General features: G+C 35.2%; 1 protein-coding gene across 3 annotated transcripts in view; it reads right to left on the bottom strand.

Annotated features, from left to right (window-relative positions):
- Nucleotides 1-24,730, bottom strand: part of DLG2 (discs large MAGUK scaffold protein 2) — a 2,113,447-nt gene that overhangs the window by 2,040,231 nt on the left and 48,486 nt on the right. For 2 of the 3 annotated variants that reach the window (XM_078433028.2, XM_078433029.2), the window contains one exon: nt 21,338-21,469. In XM_078433028.2, the coding sequence (XP_078289154.1) occupies nt 21,338-21,469 (132 nt within the window). Of the gene's footprint in view, nt 1-21,337; nt 21,470-24,478; nt 24,583-24,730 lie in introns of those variants that run through there. The other variant, XM_078433030.2, reaches the window with a different exon arrangement.

Below are 24,730 nucleotides of genomic sequence, written 5' to 3' on the forward strand. Positions count from 1 at the left end.
CTTAAGTCACCATTCTTCCAGCTATAGGTTTTTCCATAGATGTTTCTAGATCTACAGATTTTTCTGCTTGTTCTAACAATTACTGAAAATGATTTTAGAAATCTCTTACTGAAATAATTTGTCAACATTTCCTTTCCGTTTCTGATTCACAAATTCTGAAGCTCTTCTAACAGTTGCCTACCTATTTAAAGTTATGTTTCCTTGAATTGGCCCATTTATCATTATGAGATACCTCTGTTAACCCCAGGTAATATACCTTATCCTGATCCCTAAATTGCCTTAAATTGAAAGCCATTCTATCTTTCTTATGATTAGTGTCTAACACTTGTTTTTACTTTTAACCTGTGAATCTATATCTAAAGCGGACTTCTTATAGATAGCACATAGTAAAATTTTTCATTTTTTGCCTGGCTGGCAATCTGATTGTTTGCATTTAAATCTACCATCTTGCTATTTGTTTTGTTTGACCTGTTTTCTAAACCATCTTTTTACCTCTTTTTGATTCCCTAAGTACTTTTTAGAATTCTACTTTATCTCCACAGTTGGTTTATTAGCTATATCCCTTTGTTTTATTCTTTTAGTGATTGTCCTAAGTTTTATAATGAAGATCTTTACCATGGTCTACCTGCAAATGTTATTATGCCACTTCAGGCATAGTATAAGTCTTACAGTGGTATAATTCCATTTCCTTCCTTACTATTGTTATTATATATCCTACTAGATATTATAATTTTTGCTTTAGATAATTATCTTTTAAATTTTTGAAATAGGGGGTAAATTTTTTATTTTTGCCCACTCATTTAATATTTTAATTTTTTTAAATTTATTAGCACACATCCAAATTTCAATCTCCTATCACTTGTCTTCCTCTTAAAGAATTTTCCTTGACATTTCTTGTAGTACAAATCTGCCTATAATCAATTTTCCCAAAATATGTTTTGTCTGAAACATATCTTTATTTTGTCTTCATTTTTGAAGGATGCTTCTATTGGATAAAGAAGTCTAGGGTGACAGTTTTTTTCCTTTTATCAATTTTAAGATGTCATTGCACTGTCCTTCTGCTTACATAGTTCCTGACAAGATGTCTGTGTCTTTGTTTCTCTGGCTACTCTTAGGATTTTCTCTTTATCACTGTTTTCAGCAATTTAATTATAATGTGCCTTGGTGTGATTTTCCTTGTGTATATCCTGCTGTGGATTCAGTGAGCTTCTCAGATCTAGAGTTTTATAGCTTGCATCAAATCTGGAAAATGATAATAATTATTGAACATTGTTGTAAGAATTATCAATAAGTTACATAAATAGCTCAAAATAACACCTTGCATATAGTACTCAACAATGGAAATTATTCTGTGATCTGTGCCAGAAACACAGTGAAAAAACGAAAATAATAATAAAATCTTCCCTTTCAGAACTCAAAATGTATTAAATCTTTTTTCTTCAAAAAGTTCCACCTTGGGGCACTTGGGTGGCTCAGTTAGTTGAGCACCTGACTCTTGATTTTGGCTCAAGTCATGATCTCATGGTTCGTGAGATCAAACCCTGCATTGGGCTTTGTAGTGACAACACAGAGCCTGCTTGGGATTCTCTCTCTTGCTCTTTTATCTGCCCCTCCCCAACTTGCATTCATTCACTGTCTCAAAATAAATAAATATTTTTTAAAAGCCCACCTTTAAAAAAATTCCCACATTTTTGCCAGTTATAGTTTATTTATTCTCCTTCTTTTGTCTCAATTTCTATATTTTCCTCCTTGTTCCCTATGTATCTAGCTTTCTTTGCACAACCATGAAGTTATATTATACGCAAGTCCCTTTTCAAGAGTTCCTTTTGGGAAGCTCACTACAATTTTCTCTGCAAGAAACATGAGGAGAATGAAAGAAAGTGCCTCTAACTGAAACAAGCTTCTTAGAAATACACAAAATGCATATATACACACAATGTGAACATCTGTGAGCTGCCTCAATTCACTGCATGTGTTATGAGTCACATTCATCCACATCTAACATTACAACTTTCTTGTAGAGGCCGTTTTGAGACAAGAGGCTGGAGCAATGGAAACTTGATCAAGGAAAAAGGGTCCACAGTGACCACCTGGCTGAATACAGACAGGCCTGTCAGGCGACCCACTTCAAATTATCCATAGGCCGTAACAGACCAATGGGCTATTTACAACCAGGCACAATTACCAAAAACAGGAAAATTCTGTATGTCCCCATACCTCCTCACCTTCCTCCTTTAAATTCAGCTCCCACCCACTGCCTCACTGCAAACAGTCTCTCCTTTGCTGTCCTGCCCACTGCTCCCTTGCAGTGTGTTCAATAAACTTCTATCTCCTTTGTTCTACCTTGGCTGGATCCTTTCACCGCCTGCACCACTAGCCCGTCAGTCAGTTTGCCCCACACTTTAAGGGCTCCCATCCAATCAGGACAGACACCACATTTCTGATTTCAAACAGCCCTGCTTTTACCACTTCACTATAACTCACAAGCTCCAACCCTGACAACATCCACTTCCACAAGCAATCTTTAGACCATTTTCAACATACTGAGTGGCATGGTAAGAAAAAAAAAAAACTGTCTCTTATCTCAACACTCTACACTATTTAAATACTTCTGAACTCCAAGTACATAGGAGTTTCTCACACCAAGCAACTTTCCCATTCTCTGTGGACACCAACTGGGTGTCCTACAATTCAAATCCATTCTAACAATATCTGCCTAAAGTCAGCATCAGATCCCATCAGTGAAGGGCTCAGTGCCACAATGCCATCCATCCTGACTTCAGATCTTAATCCCCAGTCTAAATTGTCATCTGTGCTTCTGAGCAACCAGTTATAAATTAGAGATTTCTACAGCCCCTTCCTCAGGTTCAATAATTTTCTAGAACAGCTCACAGAACTCAGGAAAAGTTTACTTACTAGATTACTGGTTTATTATAAAAGGATACAACTCAGGAACAGTCACATCAAGAGATGCATAGAGAAAAATTTGGGGGAAAGAAAGAGGTCTCCCATGTCCTCTCCAGACACACTACCTTTCCAGTACCTCCATGTGTTCACCAATCCAGAAGCTCTTGGAACCACCTTAGGTTTTTTTTATGAAGGCTACTTTACATAGGCAAGGCTGATTAAATCATTAGCCGTTGGTGACTGAACTCTATCTCCAGTCCCTCTCTGCTCCTAGACTTCAAGGAGCAGGGATGAAAGACTCAACTTTCTAATCACTCCATTGCTTCCCTTGGCAACCAGCCCCCATCCTGAGGCTATCCAGGAGTCCAGCTACCTGTCATCTCATTAGCATACACAAAAACATTTTTGTAGATTCCAAGAATTTTAGAAACTGTGTCCCCAAAAAAGGGGGGGGGGGGCAGCAGAGACCAAATATATACATTTCTTACTATGTCACAGTGATATTTACATCATATTTCTTGACCTAGGCATTTAATCTTCACAGAATGACTAACAGTGCTGGGGAAAGTAGAAAATAATTCATGATGACTATGGTAGAATCAAGAGTGTAAGGCCCAGTGATGAATGTTAGGAAGCCACAATCCAGAAGTGTGGTGTGGTAGCTAGTAGACACTGGTAATGGTAAAAGATCAGCATCATTAGAACTCTTTTTCTGTGGGGAAATCTTGACTATGCTTTGTAATTTTTGGCTCCTGTCTATTCTCTGAGTCTGATTTCCAGCCTTCCTGCAGTTTTTATAAAGTATCTTACATCCTCTCAATAAATCCCTTTTCTACTTCAATTGCATGGCATTGGTCAGTCATTCTCAACCAAGAACTCTAAGTCCCAGGGTCATCTATTTCTAGACTTAATCTCTGTCACATTAGAAATGATCTTGATAAATCAATTCCAGAAGGTTTAAAAGTCAAGTATTGGTATATTAATTAATCAGGTAAATTCTTAAAATGATTAAATAAGCATGACCTCTTTTAAATTTGAAATTGAATCCCATAATGCTACTATTTATAGAAATTAGAACTCAGGCCAGTTAGAATAAATTTTTTACCTAGTAATTGACACTTTTAAGAAGTTAGGAAATAAATTATTTTAACTTTAAAAAGATAAAAGCCAGTAAAAAGCTGTGCTGTATCCAACTAAGTAACTGGTTTCTATATGAAACTTTAATGAAGATTTTTGTACAACATTTAGCAAGAAAATAATTTCAACATCAATTATGAACACTATCAGCCTCAGAGAATTTAATAAATATTTTCATAGTACTGTGCATATCACGACCTCTTGCTTCTCCCTCCAGTCTCATGGTTTTAAAAAACATTAATACTCTAAGTTTTCCCAGATTTAAGCTTCAATCCTTGATATCTCCCAGATTTCTATATCCAACTGTATATTTAACATATCCACATGGCTATTTCAAATTTCACACTTCCAAAACTAAATGCCTGATCTTCCACCCCTGCCCTAAATATGCTGCTTTACTAGACTTCCCCATCTCTGAAAATGGGAATGCAATATTTCCAGATGCTCAGGGTAAAAAAAAAAAAAAAAAAAAATTAGTCCTCTTTACTCTATTTTTCTCAATCCTGAAATCCAATCTATTAGTAAATCCCATTGGCTCTACCTTCAAAATCTAGAATCTAAGCACTTCTCACCACTCTCACTGCTGTCACACCCTAATCTAAACCACAATTGTCTCAGGGTGCCTGGATGGCTCAGTCGGTTAAGCATCCGACTCTTCATTTTGGATCACATCATGATCTCACAGTTCATGAGATGGAACCCCACATCAGGCTCTGTGAGAGGCCTGAGAAAATTGAAACTTAAAAGCTTAAGTTACAGGAAACTGAAACCTAACCAAGCTTAACCAGCTTGTTCCGCTTCTGTACAATTGCTTGGCGCGCCCATGTATTCCTGATCAATCATTGTTGCCTGGCACATCTGTATATTCCTGATCAACCATTGTTACTTGGCACATCCGTGTACTCCTGATCAATCATTGTCGCCTGGCACATCTGTGTATTCCTGATCAATCATTGTGATACCCGTACCCCCGGTTGTGGTCTGACCTAAAGGCAGGAACCAATCGAATACTGTTAAGTGTCCAACTTTAAACACCCACCAATTGCAGCTCTGTAACTGTGGAAAATTCCTGATTTCCCCATGACTTGTTTGTACCTGTCTATAAAAGGGGTGTAAAAACCTCTCTCAGGGCCTCTTGGCGTCACCGGCAACGGGGGCGCAGAGGTCCAGGTTCGAACCTGCAATAAATGACCCTTGCTGCTTAGCTTTGACTCTGGACTCTGGTGGTTCATTTTTGGGGGTCTCTTAGACTCTGGGCGTTTCATCTGCACTGATGGTACAGAGCCTGCTTTGGATTCTCTCTCTCTCCCTCTCTCTCTGCTGCTACCCAGCTCACACAGGTGCTCTCTCTCTCTCTCAAAATAAATAAACTTTTAAAAAAATAGATAAATAAACCATAATCATCTCTACCTGGAATATTACAATGAACTCCTAACTCATCTCTCCATTTTCTTCTTTGCATCCTTTCAGTCAATTTTAACAATGTGGAGTTGGTCATTCCAGACATAATTCAGACCATATTATTCTTCTCAAAACCACCAACAGTTTCCTAGATAATCCATAATAAAAATTAAAGTATTTATAATGACTAATAAATCCCTACATAATCTGTCCTCCTACCATAACCAAGCTCATTTCCTACTACTGTCTCTCAATCGAGTGATTGAGTCCATCACGCTGGATTCCTATTATTTCTGGAATAACCTACACATGCACTCTCCTTAGGACCTTTGCACTCGCTCTTTCCTCCACAAATAGCCACATAATTCAGCCCTTCAGCTCTCTCAAGTCTACTCAAATGTCTTCTTAGACAGGACCACACTAACTACTCTTAAAATATCAGTCCTTCTCCCCACTCCATGGTACTCTCTATTCCCCTTCCTTGCCTTATTCTTTTCCATATCATATGTTTGTATATTGCTGATACCCCTCCACTTAACTATAAACTCCATGACATATAAATTCCATATCTATCTTGTTCACTGATACATACCCAGCATCTTTATCAGTGTTTGACACATCATAGCTGCTCCATAAATATCTGTTAAATTAACATATAAATGAATTAAAAGCATAGGTAAATACATCATAAAGAATAGTTATATCAGTAAAAATACATTTTTAAGCAGTAGTTTTAAATTTCTCAAAACATCCGAGATGCAATCAAGAATTTCAAGAGAAAGTTTCAAGTATGTAAAAGAAAAAAGATATCTAAGAACACTTCTGCCTTAAACACTAGAAGTTAACTCATATTATTAACAGATCCGTATTTTTATTCTGTTAAATTTTCAAAGCACTGCATAGTATTATATATATATATATATATATATATATATATATATATATATATATATTTATATTATCAGCAATAACCTCAAAAAGGAACAGGACATGTAAACAAGTAAAATTTGCATGTTTAATAGGCCTACCAATTTTAAATGATGCTGTTTTGATCATTTCATAGCATCAAACACCAAGAGATTGCTTGGCAATGCAGTAGAATAATTAACCTAATGTACTTTCCTGACCTCATAAATCACATTCTTCAATGCCCCGAGCTCTTGGCACAAAGACCCTGAAAATAAATGCAAAATTCTCACTGTATTAACTATAAAATATTGCAAACACAAGAGCCCTTTATAAATGAATATATTTTTCAACATTGTTCATCTAAGATTCCAATGATTTTGATTTTATAGAAAAAGCAAAAACAAAAAAAGTATTAATGCAGTTACCTTGCCAAAATCTAAAAGTTGACCATCAGTAGTAAATTAGCTTTTCCCTCATTCACCAAATTATATTAGCTCCTATTATATTCCATGAACTCTATTAAGTGTTGGGATTAGAAAAATGAACAGGACAACAAAGTCCTTGCCCTCAAGATTACATTAAAGATGGGAGGAAAAGACCACAAATATATAGCACAAGAAAATACATATTAATAAGTACAATAAAGAAGAGTCAAATAGAGTAAGCAAAAACGAGCAATGGGTAAAGGGTGTCTATTTTGGACAGCGTGCCCTAGAGAGGTCTGAGGAGGTGACAAGTAGACAGGTACTTGAGTAAGTGAGAAAGTAGGCAAACATTTGCAGACAGAGAAAACAGCAAGTACAAATGCCTTGAAGTAGAAAGCCAGTTCAAGGAAAAGTTCAAGCCCAACAGTATTGGACAGGAGTGAGCAATGCTGACAGTGTTAATAAAACTAGTGGGAGAGGCAGGAGTCACATTACACTTAGGGTAATGAGAATTAAAATAAATTCTGATAATATCTACCCAGAGATAGCGTGGAATTCCACAGGTTAAGGGCTCAGTCCTACCAGACTGCTACTACCTGCCCCACCCAACCCACTTCAGAGCCAGTGGCAAGCCCAGGCTGTTACTTGTGCTCTTAACCCACCAACTACATATTGAAGGTTCACGTCCTTCTCACATTCCATTAATTTGCTAGAGAGACTTACAGAACTCAGAGAATCATTTCCCTTACGAGATCACAGGTTTATTATAAAAGGATATAATTCAGGAACAGACTAAAAAGATATATGAGGGCAAGGTATAGAGACAATATGCTGAGCTTCTATGCCCTATCCAGGAGCACCACTCCCCACAAATCTCCACAAGTTTCCCAACCTGGAAGATCTCCTAACCCTGTCCTTTTGGGTTTTCATGGGGGCTTCCTTACGTAGGCATGACTCATTAAATCATTGATCACTAGCAATGGAATTCAATCTCTAACTCCTCTTCCTTCTCCTAAAGTGGGGGAAGGGGAGTTGAAAGTTCCATTCCTCCAATCACAGAGTTGGCTCTCCTGTCAACAAGCTCCTCCCTCAGCCTTGAGTTACCTAATGGCTTTGCAAAAGTAATCTGATTAACATAACAAAAGACACCTTTATTGCTCTTATGGAAGGAAATTCTAAGGATTTTAGGCCCTGTGGGTTCAGAGCAAAGAATGAAGACCATACAAATGAGAAATATATATGACCAAACACATATTTCTTATAAATCACAATATCACAATAACCCAGACAACTACAATCTCTTTAGGGTGGAGAGAACAACAGCCTAATCTGGAGTAGCTTCAAGAGAAAATGGGAGATAAAGAAGTGTTGGGTACGAATATAAACAATTCTTATCATAAACTTTGCTCTTAAAGGGATTAGTGAAAAGCGAAAAGGCCTACATACAAAAACTGTTGCCTTATGTAGAAGAATGCATTCACTGCTAAATCATGGCCCAGAAGAAAAGGGGCCAGAAGAATAAATAACCCAACCTGTCTTTTCTCTCTTTCTTCTGATCTGTTAGTATCTTCCACTGGCCTAATGCAGACAGAAACCAGAAGACAAGGTGAAGGGAAGTGACAATGAAGAGAATAGATTTTGAAGATGACAATAGTAGCAAATACTTATTATGTATTTGATTGGCATTGATTGAAGTGCAATACATGTATTAGCTTATTTATCCTCATGACAACCCTACAAAATGGGCACTTTTATTATCACCCCCATGTTACAGATTGAAAAATTGGGACACAGAGTGGTTCTGAAACTTGTCCAGACCATACAAACAGAAAGTGGCAGAGGAACCAAGATATAAACACAACTATCCTCTTAACCCTTACTCCAAACTCTTCTTTTAAGAAGAGATGTTTACTGTGTTTCCCTCTCTCTCTGCCCCTCCCCTGCTTGCTCTCTCTTTCTCTCTCAAAAATAAATAATAAAACATTCAAACAAATCTTTTTCAAGAAAAGATGTTTATGTGCTAACAGGCATAATTTAATAGGAAGGTGAATTAATTGCAAAGAGACAAAGAATATTTACAGTAGCATATTCTTTAAGTAAATGAGGAAAACCAGGATAGAACTGTCATGAATCTGCTCCATTTGCCTTTCCAGATCATGTTTTTCCTTTTATTCACCCTGCTCTATTCCTAGGAGGCTGACCTCAACAAACTATGTCATCTGGCTCTATTGCCCTCTGGCTTCCAGTTCAAGTCCACTAATGGGAGGCACAAGCCGAAGATCAGGGTAGGGAGGAGAGAGGGGTTTGGATGTTTATTTCTCCAGCTCTCTCCTTTTGGGGCCACGGTTTGGCTCCTCTTCCGCTAAAGCCATAGTTTCTAACAGACAGCCCCTCCATTGGTTATAGCTCTCTGTGTTACAGTGATAGCTTGCTCTTCCTGCTCCTTCAGGTTCCCACTATTCTTTTTTTTTTTAATTTTTTTTATTTTTATTTTATGTTTATTTATTTCTGAGACAGAGAGAGACAGAGCATGAGAGGGGGAGGGGCAGAGAGAGAGGGAGACCCAGAATCGGAATCAGGCTCCAGGCTCCGAGCTGTCAGCACAGAGCCTGACGCGGGGCTCGAACTCACAAACTATGAGATCATGACCTGAGCCGAAGTCAGTCACTCAACCGACTGAGCCACCCAGGCACCCCAGGTTCCCACTATTCTTATTCCCCAAGTGTTTCCATCCCTGGATAGTTCCCATAACTCTGCCCAAATCTTTGTGTGTGTGTGTGTTTTTTTTTTTTACATGTTTATTTCTGAGAGAGAGAGAGAGAGAGAGAGAGAGAGAGCAGGGGAGGGGCAGAAAGTGAGGGAAACACAGAATCTGAAGCAGGCTCTAGGCTCTGAGCTGTCAGCACAGACCCCGACATGGGACTCAAACTCATGAACTGCAAGATCATAACCTGAGCCAAAGTTGGACACTCAACCAAGTGAGCCACTCAGGCACCCTGTCTTTGTAAACAGATCCTTCAATAAATTCTCTTTGAGAAAGCTTTCTGTTACCTTCTAGGACTCTTGACTTGATACTCTATCCAACAGGAGGATTTGGCCTTAGATAAAAAGAGGGACAGGTAATCCACTTTAATAAAAGGGAAGGCAGAATATATGGATACAGATATAGGTAGGTTAGTAGACTAACTGGTAAAAATATAAGGAAGTTCTCTTTTGACTGTTTTTATTGTCTCAGTAAAAAAAAATCAGACGATAATGTTGCAGAATGTGAAGTGTATTATATTTGAGGAGAAAGAGGCTATGAAATGTTCCCTACAAAAACAAGAAAGTGAACTGTCCAAGAAAAAAAAAGCTTTCTGGTCATAAATTTAAAGTGAAATCAGTTAACAAGATTGTGTATATTTCTTCAGCTACATTTGGCTGCATTGGTGCAGGCATGGAAGAGACAGAGATTGGGTTAACCACAGGTTGGATTTTGCCAGCAGATGGCAGGAATAACAAAGAAATTGAAGATGTATGCAAATGGTTAATTATAGCAATGAATCATGTATTCTAAGCTGGGTAAGGAGAGACATGAGGACTTATGGTAGCTACAGATCATGAAAATATATAGCACTGATCATTTAGCAGTGCTTATGGGATCAAAGAAAGATGATAAGGGAAATATAGAAATGAACAGGATCAAAAAAGGTGATGAGTGGTGGTCAGAGTGGAGATTTTAGAGGGACATGGTTATTAAATAATGATAAGATGTAAAATAAAACATAAGAGTAAGTGGCTGACATGTGATAAAAGAAGAGATTATTGCTAAAAAGGAAATCAAAGAACTCATCCAAGGAATAGATTGTCCACAAAGCCAAAATAATGATAATATTTCAAATTTGAAAGTATAAAATTATCGCAGACTATTACTAAAGCAGTGCTCCATAGGGTTAATAAGGTTAAGACTAACAGAAAATTTAAAACTTGGTTTTCAGAGACCTGTTTCTTCTTAATCACCTATTGTTTCTTTTCAGACACCACTAAAAAATCCAATAGCGGTCTCCACAGAGACCTGGCCTGACAGAAATGAAAGCCACCAATATGGTTCCATCCTATGAACAAGCAAAACTCTGCATTCCTTACCAGAGATGACAAGTCTAAGATCCCATATACTTTATATCAGCTCTGAGCATGCCCACAGCCCCTCCCTTGGTCCTGAAAATGACCTCCTAATGGCAGGAGCCAAATTTTGCTTCATTTTAATGTTAAGTCTGCACCTCAAAATGAACATGGGATGACTGTTACATATATTTGCTCAGTTTGCATGTCCCATATTTCTTCATGAATAGTGATAAATTTCCCTGTCCTTTTCAATCCCTAGGATTACAAAAATTTGTTCTAATCTCCATCAGGGGAGACAAATTTGAGCCAGCCTCCTATGTCCTCGTATGACTATCTCTCAAATAAACTCTTTCTTTGCTTCATACAAGGAAATCCTTGTCTCAGTGATTGGCTCTGCTGTGTATCAGGCATTACTGTCTATTTTCTACAATGCTCATTCAATATGCAGAGTCACTATTCCTCTCCATAATTATCCATTTTTATAAATAAAGTCATTAGCTCACCTCCTTCCATGTTACAATTATAAATACTCAAACTTGAGAAATGGAAGTATCCTGCACCAAAATTGGTTTAGTACTTACAGAGAGCTGTTAAATATGTTTAATTTCCCAAATTTCCAGGGGCTCCCTTCTAGAGAGGTTTGTTTGTTTGTTTGTTTGTTTGTTTAATGTTCGTTTTTGAGAAAGAGAGACAGAATGCAAGCAGGGGACAGGCAGAGAGAGAGAGAGGCACAGAATCCAAAACAAGCTCCAGGCTCTGAGCTGTCAGCACAGAGCCCGATGTGGGACTTGAACTCACAAACTGTGAGATCATGACCTGAGCCAAAGTTGCTTAACCGACTGAGCCACCCAGGTGCCCCTCCCATTCTAGAAAGTTTTAAAAATTAGATTTTATGAGAAAAATGGCAGAAAAATGTAAACATGTATCCTGAAAATTTATAATGGAGCTCTGCACCTAAAATAATCAAGTTTTGTTCATGCACCAATTATCTCAATTGATGAAATCTAAAACTCACCTTCATATTTATAATTATTGTCCTATTTTGATCAGTTGAAGAGCTCTTAAACTCTTCTTCAAGAAACTTTTGCAGAAACTATTTCTAAAGCATGAAGCTTATTTCTGAAGAAATTATTAATTTTTAAGTGGCTTATTTTTATAACTCAAGGTTTTTGTGAAAGTATTGTTTAATATTCTGTATAATTTGTTTCTGTGAGCTTAATTAAAAGTGCCTTAAAATTCTAGGGATTCGTGATCAAGGCATTTGTAAGAAATGCCATGCCCAATGGAGTTTTGTGGTTCTAGGTACATTTGATGACTCAATTTGCATATATACATATAGCCTACAAAGAGAATGCTAATTTTATGGTTTCGTGAAGGTTTATTATTTTGACAGCAAACTGGAAAATGAATATAAAGTAGAACCCAGGGACGCAGAAACTAGAAATCAGGGAAATTTATGCTGCATAGTGTATCTGTAGGTTATTACTAGAATGTTTAGAATTCCTAATATAGTGTAAGAAGTTCCAAGGCTTCTGAGCAGCAAATAATGTAGGAGATAAGTGTTTTCTTAAGCAACTCTTAGGACCAATTCATGTAAACAAACTTAAGTAGATCAATGCACTTCATTTTACACCATGTCTATTTTTGCCAGAAACCAGAACTAACAGGATGAAAGGGAAGACTTTCCTATCATATTCTTGTCAAATAATTCCTTTCCCATTGCTCCTTCTTGTGATTAATCTTTTTCAACACTCAATCCCAAATTTGAAAAGAGTATGAAGTTAGAATCTACATTGAGAGCTATGTTCAATATAATGGAGTCTCGTGTAAAACATACACTACACCATGGATGTGCAAGCAAATTGTATAGATCTTTACTGTGTCCGTGGCTTATCCAGCTGCCTCAGAAACCCTAAATCCCTATAGTCTACCCATCATTCTGCTTATCTCTAAAATAATGCCCAGCTATATGTGAGTAAACAATTCTGGAGGGGGCATACAGTTTATCTGCCATCATAGCCATCATACTCTTGGGGGTAGAAATAGGTTGTATTCACTGGATTTAAATGCTGTTCTCTGCTCCTCTGGTCCTGAGGCAATGTCCCTGTCCATATGGTCTTTGAGCATACTGATGGCCGCTCATGCAGTCAGCTCATGACAAAGCTCCCAAGTGCTCAACCTGGCTGACAACACTTGCCTTGGGTTCTACTGGCACTATACTCCTACATTTCTCCCTAAGGACATATTACAATTTCCACCCAGCAAAGACATTGACCAGAACTTTCCTGAGATGCTGACCCAATGCCAGCAACTGCCTACCTTCAGATTTCCTATTATGTAGTAAAAAGTAAAACCCTACTTACATAAGCTTTCTACTCCTTTCAAATGAGTACATTTCTAACTTAAGCAAGAATCTAACATAGTACCAGGCATGCAGCAACACTCACTTATTCATCATTCATTTAATAAATATTTATTTAATGGCTAATATGTGTTAGGCACTAAGCTAATATAACAGATACAGCAATGAATAAGAGAGGCAAGATGGCTGCTCTTATCAAATCTACATTTTAGTGGAGAGACTCATGAAAAAAACACATAAACAAAATTTCTCATAGTGATCCACACAGTCACAAAAATAAAAAAAAGTAATGTGATAGGTATGACTTGGGGGTGGGGTGGAAATGGGAAGTGAGGTAGAAAGGCACTTTAGAGGCACTGAGACCTAAATAATGATATAAGCCAATAAGGCAAAGATTTAGGTAGAAATGTACTCCAAACAAAAGAAAAGCATGTGAAAACGTCATGAACAGCATTTAGGAACAGAGAGAAGGCCATGTGGCTGGAATGTAGTGAGTAGAGAAGAGATGAGATGAGACGTAGGCAGAGGAGATGGGGAACCTTACAGGTGAGAAGTTGGAATTTATAACGATAATAGATACGACTAGGAGGTTTTAATTAATAAACAGTATTTAAAAGTTTTTAATGGGTACCTGGCTGGCTCAGTTGGCAGAGCATGTGACTTTTGAACTCAAGGTCATGAGTTCAAGCCCCACACTGGGTGTAGAGATTACTTAAATAATAAATAATAAATAAATAAATAAATAAATAAATGTTTGTTTGTTTTTTTTTAAGAATAAACATTTTTAGGGGCACCTGGGTGGCTCAGTCGGTTAAGTGTCTGACTCTTGATTTCAGCTCAGGTCATGATCTCACAGTTCGTGAGTCCAAACTCCACATCGGGCTCTGTGCTGATAGCATGGAGCCTGCCTAGGATTCTCTCTCTCCCTCTCTCTCTGTCCCTCCCCTGGTTGCTCACTATCTCTTTCTCTCTCTCAAAAATAAATAAATAAATGTAAAAAATAATATATTTTTTAAAAGAATAAATATTTTTAAACAAACACAATACACTAACATGAATTTGACCAGTTAAGTAATTCCTTATGATTTTACTGGTTAATCCAAATAACTTTTATTTCAAACTACTTATCACTATAGTACTTGTTTAATGTCTGTCTCTCTTAGCAGATTACGTACTCTATGAAAATAGGTTCACATGTCTCTTGTCACTAAATTCTCAGAGCCTGATATAGTATCTCTTAGATAGCAGGGGTTCAAAATGTATTTTGTCAAATGAAAGAAATTTAATGACAGAATATTCCATATCAGACATGTGCTACACACTGAATTAGAATCAGTCCCTGCATTCAAGAAGCTCACAGCTTACATGAGGGAAACTAACATGTAATCAATTAACAGTAATACAATGTAATATCTGCTGCACCAGAAACATGAACAAATACAGAAACATAAGGAAGAAAGTGACTAATTCTGCTTAAAGGTAAGAAAAGTGTTAAGGAAATTTTTAACCAAGAAAGTAACAAATACTTATTTCCTTGAGATGAACCTTTACACTAAGAAAAAAACATCTACATCATGTTCTATTAATTTTTTTAGTTCTATAGTTCAAAAGATCATATGCTCTATTGAAAAAAATTAATATATTATTATCATAATATTTCAAGACATCTAGAAAGGCCTATTCCTAAAATAATCTTATAGAATTTTCTCTATGTTTTTATCATGCATATCAAATCCCTACATCTGAAAGTTAAATTCAAGGTTAAAATATTCATAATATTATTACAATAGCTTTGGGAAAACCTAGATGGGCAAACCTATAGTGTTCTGCTTTTTTGCCACCTGCCATAGATCAGTGACAGTGATCATTACCAAATTCTTATTTATTCTGTACTTAAGCAGAAATCACCCAAATCCTTTCATGTTCTCAAAGTTTTAGGGTTTCACTACCTTCCTCTGTAGAGAAGTCTCACATGCCATCAAAATAAATTAATTTTTCCTATTTCAGCTATAGCACAAATAAAATTGTTTCATTTAGAAACAACCAGCCTTATAAGCATCCAAAGTACATAAATTTTGTTAAATAGTGCCATCTGGTGACATAAATTCTCCAGCAAAGATACAGAGTCCAGAGCCAAGAATAGCATCCAACTCTTTTGATGGTATCTAATGTGAAGTGTCAAATTTAACTTAAGATATACTTGATTCCATGTGACATGAAACACACAACTAATCACACTCAGTATATGACAGTTTAACAAAGGGCTATAATAAGGATTGTTTGGGCCACATTTTACATTACCACTCCTGTTTGTCCAAGTTTACCTTCAAATTTAAATAAGCCTTTGGAAGAGACTTAAGTTTAATGTGATGCTTTATCTAATTCCTAGACATTTAAAAAACATAAATGTATTTATAAACATAAATAACATAAGAACCCTTGTTCTCGTCACATCTGTTTCCTCGCTCTCCTTCTGACCTCCATGAATCAGTATAATTTTCATCACCTCAAATACCAATTCCCTAAGAAAGCTTTCCCCGATTCCACTGCAAAGGTTAAGCCTCTTTTCATAGCACCCTCTCCTTGTCCTTTGTATCATTTACCATAATTGTAAACATAACTATGCAATTTTGTTTAAAGCTTGTCTCCCCAGTATATATCACAATGCCAAGCACAATGTTCAGTAAATATCTTTTGAATGAATGGATGGATGGAAAAAATGTCCTTTTCTATCCTCTTCTTACCCAAATCCTATCATCAAGACCCAGCTCAAGTTTACATTTTATATAAGAGCTTTCCTACCAACACCAATGTACCATGATCCCATGCTTCTCTAAACTCCTACAGCAGCTTGGCCTAGCCTTCAGAGTTTAGTCCTTGATTTATATCCTGTCTTGTACTTGTTTGTATATATGTGAATATTACCTTCCCAATTGACCTTAACCTCCTTAAGGGAAAGGATTTTGTCGTTAGTAATACCAATTGCATATGTCCATGTAAATTAAACACTTCATAAATACTTCATTAATTATTATTACTCAATTGCAATAACTGAAATACCTGTGTAAGCAGAAGTAGGCAGAAGAGTAGAACTTAAAGTATCTAGGAATCTAACCTGTACTGCTTTGACCAGTCAAGACTTATTTAAAGGTGTTGACATATAGCAATTTATATATTTTACTGGAGCACCTCATTAAATCTGTAACTGTCAGCAAGCACATACTAGTGAGCCTTGTGTGTGCAATAGCAACATCTCAGTGTAGCTTTGCTGTTCTCTATCCATAGCCTCATAGGTAGACACTACCATTAAGTATCCAAAAGAAAAAAAAAATCAGTTTCAGATATACTATTGTACTTTAAAAAGAAAATTAGATGCCATAATTATATTCATTAAGTTATAGGTTCTTAAGGTGCTCAAAATATATCCTAGAATAATAGCTCATTATATTTGTTACGGATCAAATCAAATCTTTGTAAAACCCAAGAATAAAGAAATGACACGGTCGTATCTTACCAAATGTATTAATAATATTCATGTGCTATATTACTTTCCTTGAGTGGCCAAATACCTAATCATTTTGAACATATGTTCTCAAAGTTTAGCATGCCTCAGAATCACCTGAAAGGCTTATTAAAACACTATTTACTGAGCACTACTTCCAGAGTTTCTGATTCAGTAGGTATGGAGTAAGGCCCAAGAATTTACAATGCTAACCAAGTTTCCAGGTGATGCTGATGCTGCTGATCCAAGAACCATGCTTTGAGAACCTCTGCTTTGGGGGATTAGAGCCAAGTTTTTCCAAATTCATATAACCATGTGGATTATATAATTACTGTAATAAAATTATAATCTGTATAATAATCTGTAATATTATATCTGTAATAAATCTGTAATAAATTATAATCTGTAATAAAAAAAATTCTTTGACTATCTTATGAGCAGGTGGCAAAAATTACACATTACAATGAATAATTAGGAGCAAAATAGCCAGGATGCTTTCACAAAGATGTTATTTTGAAAAAAAACATTATATTGGAATTACTATATTGGAAAAACACTACATTTTGTATTGAGTACTTGCCATCACTACATTTAAATAATCAACTATCTACATACCTAATGCCTCTTTTCCCTACTTGACCGTTCTCATTTATCCATAAGGGCAAGGACTATCCTCTCCTTTATAGTTTATTGTTGTATCCCCATTGCCTAGCACAATTTCTAATACATAACAGGAATTTTAAAAATAACTATTGAGTAAATGAATAAATAAAATTTATTGAAGGCCTTCTCTTATTAGAGTCAATATACTGGGGATACAAAGTATCCCCATATAACTTACATATAACTTCAACTCTCAAACTACTCACAGTCTACTAAGGGGACAGAAATATATTCAGTGTATTCATAAGGCAATATAATAAATGCTTTACAGTAATCTGAAAAAAAATGCTACAAGCCATAATAAAAGGGCTGGTTAAGGTTACTATCAAGTAGGGATATGACAGAAGGCTTCAACAAGGAGGTGATAAATCCCAAAATAGTAGTATATCTACTGTATATTCCAATATGCAGTATATCCCAACATGTAGTATATCTACTGTATTACCCCTATGAATCCATAAGGTTCTATGCTAAGATTTATGGACATGAAAAGTATTCTACTATAACACAAAATCTGACACGCAAGGGATAAGCACTTTTCTAAGATGTTGCTACTGGCAAGGTTTTAAGGAAAATAGCACTTTACTGTCCATTCTCTTCTAAATATTTCCCCAAAAGACCCCCTCACACACTGCAGTGAAATAAGAGGAAATAAAATCAGATCAAAAGGTTAATAAGATTTTAAAGGGGCTGAAACTCATTAAGTATATATGCATAGTTCTATCCATAATTGTATGAGTAATAAATAAAGAATAAAAAATTTTTCAATAAGGTATAAAAGCAAAGGACATTTGAGGTACATATCTGAGAATGAACTGACCCATTATATTATTAAAATGTTTCTTGCAAATAATTATAGTGGTAATGGAAATCTTTAAATATTCAAATAGCATCTGGAAGAGAAGTATCAAAATAATAAAAACATTTCCATATTGCTCCTTCATCACCTAAATGAAGAATAAATAACCTAATAGAGTAGCTGGAAAAACTGAATGTTTTAAACTAAATAAAAGATACCTAAATTAATTTGTAAAATATCACAGAAATCCAATTTACTTATATTCAAAATCTGTAGAGCTAATAATGTAATCATATAAAACTGTGATTATCATTGGACAAAACTTTTACCTTAGTTTTACCACAAGATGTCACCCTAAGCCCAACATCTAAATGTGCAGCTCCTAGCACATTGTTGTTTAAAGGATTTTTCTTTTTTCTACATTAATGAACACTAATTACTAACTTTTTTAAAGTTTAAGTGAGTTTTTCCACTATCAGTTATTGATAGATGGAAAATTAAAACAAAGTATACCGAAACTCAAGGAGGTAGAAAGTTAATCAAACAGTTGATCATTGTCTACATTTAGCATATATCCTGCTATTTACAATAAAAGGAATGTCTCTTACCATAGGATTTTATATTCTACTTTGACTTTATTTTAAAAATTTTTAAAGAATAAACATATTGCTTTCATAATCTGATAAAGTTATTATTTTATTAAAATTAAATTTATTAAAATTAAAAAACAACACCTTTGTCACCGCCTTCCACCACACACAGAACCCACTTGTAAAATGCTTTCATGCACTATAATAATGGCCAAAATTATGTAGACAGAATTCTGTACTCACAGATAATACCATCTAAGACATAGTAGCGTGTGGGATTTTTTTTTAAAGCATATGATGGAAGGACCACAAAAGGAGACTAGTATTCATTTTTGAAGTGATGCTTTTCATCTGTCGAGAGAAGGCTTGGTTTTCTGGTGATACGTAAACATTACAGTCCATCTTGAAATAATAATATTTTACTTCACTACACACTTGTGCTGGGTTTTCTGCATTATGATTCCTTTCTCTATTTAACTGAGATTCATGAAAGGTATTATTTCAATGTACCGGCTGTCTGACTTTCAGAAGAACAGGTGAAGCCACTATTTCCATCACTTGTAACAGAAAAAAAGAGGAGGGTAGGGTAGGAGGTAGCCAGTTCAAACAGAAAGTTACAGACCATCAACAATGCTCTATTTATCAATAACTCCCTACTTATCCTTTTATAATGATATAATCCCCTTCAGGATGCAGAGGGCTACCTGGTTTTTCTTCTTTTGAGTCCTTAAAGAAAATACACAGTGAAACACTCAAACATTCAATAATAATAAAATTAGTTATCAGTTATCAACCCATATAGAACTGAAATGAAAATTATGTTTTGTTGCATAATGTTGCTCCAATCTTTGCAGTCTGGTTTATCCCAAAATGACTTTTAAAGACTAGCCAAAGCAAATCTATCCATTCCAAGCTGAACACCAGGATTACTTATATAACAGCTTTTTACAGATTATTGTTGCCTTTCATTTTATTAGAGAAATTCAAACTATGCTATAGGCTTTTTGCCAAGATATTTATCACTCACCCAAAACAATGGCAAAACATAATTCTTTGTCATTCGTTTGCCCTTTTATTCCCCATATAATATTGTGATACCAAATGGCGACATTACCAAAGCATAGTAAAAGTATCTAAAGCATCTAACAATACTCTTCCTAAATCAAGTTCTCAAAAATTCAAATTCTCAAAACACTTGGCCAGAGTCAACTAAGCACATCATACAAATCTACTTAGAGATACTGCCATTCAGTTAATAACCTTTACTAGTTATCAACTAGATGAAACTATTAATTTTTAATTGAGAAATTTGTGGTTTAAAAATGTTCTCCAAAATACTATTCTCTAATGGCAGGATTAATTTAAATTCTGTAAGACTCCATTTAGAGTTGTTTTTATTGAATACCACTAAGATGATTATAGTTATTTGTGTCATTAATTCTTACCAGCCACAAAAAAATATTTTAAAGAAATTAATCCACAGGCAAAATAATCCTATAAAGCTTTCTACTTCTATTTTTATTCAATAGCTGAATTTTAGATTTTCAAAATTTAATGGTTTTTTAAATTACATTCACACCATAAGGCTGGGGTTTTTGTCCGTAAGGGTAGACAAAATAAAAACATACATAAAATGTTTTCAAAATTAATCCACATGGGTTTTACATCCATCACTTTTAGATTTTACATCCATCACTACCAGACCTGAAAAAATAATGGGAATATGTAGTAGACTCAGTTATTTCTGTAAAATGTACTGTTTAAGCATAGTAAAATACAGTATAATTGAGTGGATTTTTTTAATTGTTTAGTTAGTTGATTAAAGTTAGTTTTTGTTTGTTTATATCTTTTGCTAGTTTATTTTAACTATTAAAATATTATGCCAAGAATGAAAAGTTATCTGCATAAATGCAAAACATACACATATAAAGACACACATACATAAGCCACACAATCTTTAACACATTAGAGATTAAACTAAGATTGACATTATGTGGTTAAATTCATGACAAATTGACAAAAGTTCCAAAGCACTGAGATCTTCATCAATAGAATTTTAAATATGGATTAAAAACTTTCATAAGAGAAGCAAAAGATGAAAAGAGTATTTTAACTTTTGTTTTAAGAGAATAAAAGTACAACTAAGAGGCTGAGTAGAAATGACCCATTATGTTTCATGCTATATAGCCTGTTCCTTCTCTAGAGGGAGGTAGGTTCCTTCTCCAGCATTTGTTGTCAGTTTTTTGGCAACAAACCACTCAGGTTTCTTCCCGTGTAAACTTCCCTTCCTATACAAATCATTCTTTAAATATTTATATTTTTAATAACTACTCTATTTTTCCTACTTTTTAACAGTTTTTTTTTAGGTTAGCCTTAAATAAGGAAAAGAAAAAAAAAACAGAAAACACAAATCTTTTCCTCCACTATCATGGAAAATTATTCCAGTTTAAGTTTGGTTAACATTAGGTTCTTTGACCACGTTACTCAAACTATTAAGCCCAATTCTGACCATTATAATGATAACTTTTTAATACATACCTAGCAGAGCTTGGAATAAGCTGCTTCTAAAGATACCCATCACCTTTTTAACAGCATTTTTCAACTGCTGTTCCTCTGGTTTCCTTAATTTTTTGCAGTATTCTTCCAGTAATGATAAAGCTCGGTCAGTATCTGAAAAACATGATTTTAAAATTCTGTCTTATAGTCCTGGAAAAATAGGAACCTAATATATAACATGAAATGTACAAGTAATAAGAAGATGCATAACTTTTCATTATAAATTCCATATAATCAATAGATTCTCAAGAATATTTTTATTGATTTTTGCCCAATTCTTCTCATCAGAGCCAATTTAGGGTTGTAATTGATAAATGTAGTTTCAACATAAATGTTGGTTGATTTTTTTTGTTACATTAATAAGATAAAAATGAAACAACAAAGATGGCTTATGTTATAAACCTCCACTCACTCCTTCATCAATTTTGTGATTTCTTTGCTGAATCAAATAATTTTTTAGTAGTGGACAAATACTTCCTCAATGTCTATGCTAATCACAGTGTAACAGATAGAGACATAATATGCTTTTAACTTGCACTTGCGTTATTAACATTTTCTTTATCACTTTTTTAGCAGAACAATAAATCGAGCCCTGATTTGTAGCGTTTGCAATATCCGAGGTGTAAATATTCCCACCATGGCCAATTTCAAGATACCCACATGACTTAACTGAATGCAGACCCGGGAACTGATCACAGAGCTTTCCCACCATACAGATACAATAGATGCAAATAACCTCAAGAACATATGTAGTATCAAAATGTAGAAAAATATTAGGAAGTGATGAGTTTTGAGTATTTATTACTTTTATTTTTAACATAATTCATTTAATGTAAGTTTACATAACTTAATGTTCAGACGGCTGCATTTAAACCAGTTTACAAATGTGTTAAAAATGTAACAGTAGGCTCTTACAAACTGACGTGAGCCCATTCCAGCACACCAATGCTTCCAAGGTAGCACTATCTTCTGGCTTTTCCTCCTATATTATGGCTGCCCTTTGTTCGCTTTCTCTGGTTCCTTCTCATTCCTCAAGCCTCTAAACATCTGGAGACTCCTCTCTATTCTCATTCCATAGGTAACTTTAGCAAGTCTCCTGGCTTTAAATATTATCGGAACCCTTAAGACTCCCACGTTTATATTTATAGCTCAGGCATTTCCCCTTGAATTCCAGTCTCGTATTAAACTGTACACTCAACATCTCCATTTGGATGTCTAGTGAGCATCTCAAACTTAACTTGTCAAAACTGAACTCCAGATCTTATCTACCTTTACTGCTTCTCCTGCAGTTGTTCTCTCTCATCCTTCCAATTTTTCAGGCCAGAATCCTTGGAGTCATTTGTTGTTCTCCTTTTCTAATTCTCTACATATAATCCATCAGTGAATTCTGTTGGCTCTAACATCAAATACCACCACTATCATTTGCTCGTACTACCACCTGGTGCACCAATATCTACTACCCCCTGCATTATTGCAATAACCTCCTACCAACCTACATGCTACCACCTTTGCCTTCCTGCAGACTTTTCTGAACACAGCAGCCAGAAAGATCATAAGCCAGATAATGTCATCCCCAATTCAAATCTTCCAGTGATTCCCCATCTCACTTAGCTGAAGACTACCTCACTGATTTCAGCCATTACTCCTCTCCCCTTGCTCAGTCTACTCCAACCACAGTGGTCTCTGCTCATTCTCACATATACTAAGAACTCTCCTACCCCAGGGTCTCTATACCTACTATTCTGCCTAATTATTCTTCCTTCAGATATCCATAAAGCTTGTTCCTTCACTTCCATATCTCTGCTCCTATACCACCGTATCAGTGAGGTCTTCCCAAATTTTCCTCTATAACATAGCAAATCTTAAGTTTACTCCATTGAAAGAAGGGAGAATTTCAATAGGCAGTCATGAGTGGAGACGGATGTCATGTAATTAGTTTGTCACCTAAAAAGGTTATAAATAAAAATGAATGTTGATGCACAGGGAGCCCTCTCCAATTTTAAAACAAAGCATAAACATATGCTAGTACATTTGCACAGAATTTTGATTTTTTAAATGCTTTCATACTTTGCCCAATAAAATATTTTAACTCTTTGAGTCAAGAAGCAATATTTGAATGCACATTTTGACAACAGTTAAAAAATCAGCTGTTTCCCTGAAATGATAGTAGCTTATTGATCTCATACTCTAATTCATTCCTAACCACTAATGTAAGTAATCAACACTACCATAATTATAATATACCTTCCTCAGTACTTCTACTTATCTTTGGGCTCCAGATTTCAAGCTTTAGTCTTTTTCATCCCTTCATTTGTTAGGTAGTCTTTGAAAATGTACTTAAACCTAGGCATCTTTTTTTTTCCTTTTTTTTACAATTATATTTTTAAGCTCTTTTTTAGCTTTGTGTCATTTTTGTAGGTATTCTCTTACTCTGATCTTTTATTCTTGTGAATAAAACTCATTTAAAATGAATTTTGAATTTAATGATACATTAAAAAAAGGTATCAACAGCATTTCCATAATCACATCTATAAATATAATTTGTTAGATAAGAGGACTTCAACTAATTCATTCAACACATATTTACTGAATAACTACCCAGGGAAGACACTGTATTGATTCAAAGCAGCTAGATGTTCTCTAAACCAATAAAGCTTATTATGCTTCTCATCTCTGTATGAGAAAAAACCTGACACATAAAATAAGATGCTAGAATATAAGAAAAACAAATGGTCAAATATGGTCAAGTTTCCCTTAGACTTTTGCATGCCAGCATCTAGTGCTGGAATTATGGCTGCCCTTTTTTCTTCTTTTGGTTATCAGTAATGATCACCTTCTTGTGTCAATTCCATTATGCCCTTTAGCTCACTCTACTGAAATTCTTATTTCTGAATAATGACAGCATAATATCCAGGGTAACCTAAAACTAGATACCTGTGAAAAGATGAAAACAAAGCAAAAAAATAAAAAAGACAAGATGACAAGGATCCTGTTTTATGAGACAAAAACCCCTAGCCAGATGTTGACAAGTTGGATAAAGTAGAAAATTGAGATAATTATCCAATCAGCACTAATATTTTAATTGACATTCAAATAACCAGTTAGAAGTGGAGAATTTTTCACCTGAATTGCCAGTATAATGACCACAATTCTCTTCTCCTATTTTCTTCATTAAAAGAAATCTATCTTCATAGGACTCCACCATCTCCTGGAAGAATGAAAGTACATTTGGACTACCTGAAGGCAGACACAAGAAGAAATGGAGAGTGGGGAATAATTTTGCAAAATAAAAATTTTTGCAGGAAATATGCAATGCAATGCAATGCAAAGGACATAGTGACTGTTACATAATTGCAATTGTAGGTAATCATGTGT

Source organism: Panthera onca, chromosome D1, assembly GCF_046562875.1.
Source record: "Panthera onca isolate mPanOnc1 chromosome D1, mPanOnc1 haplotype 2, whole genome shotgun sequence".
In the NCBI taxonomy this organism is placed as follows: Eukaryota; Metazoa; Chordata; class Mammalia; order Carnivora; family Felidae; genus Panthera; species Panthera onca.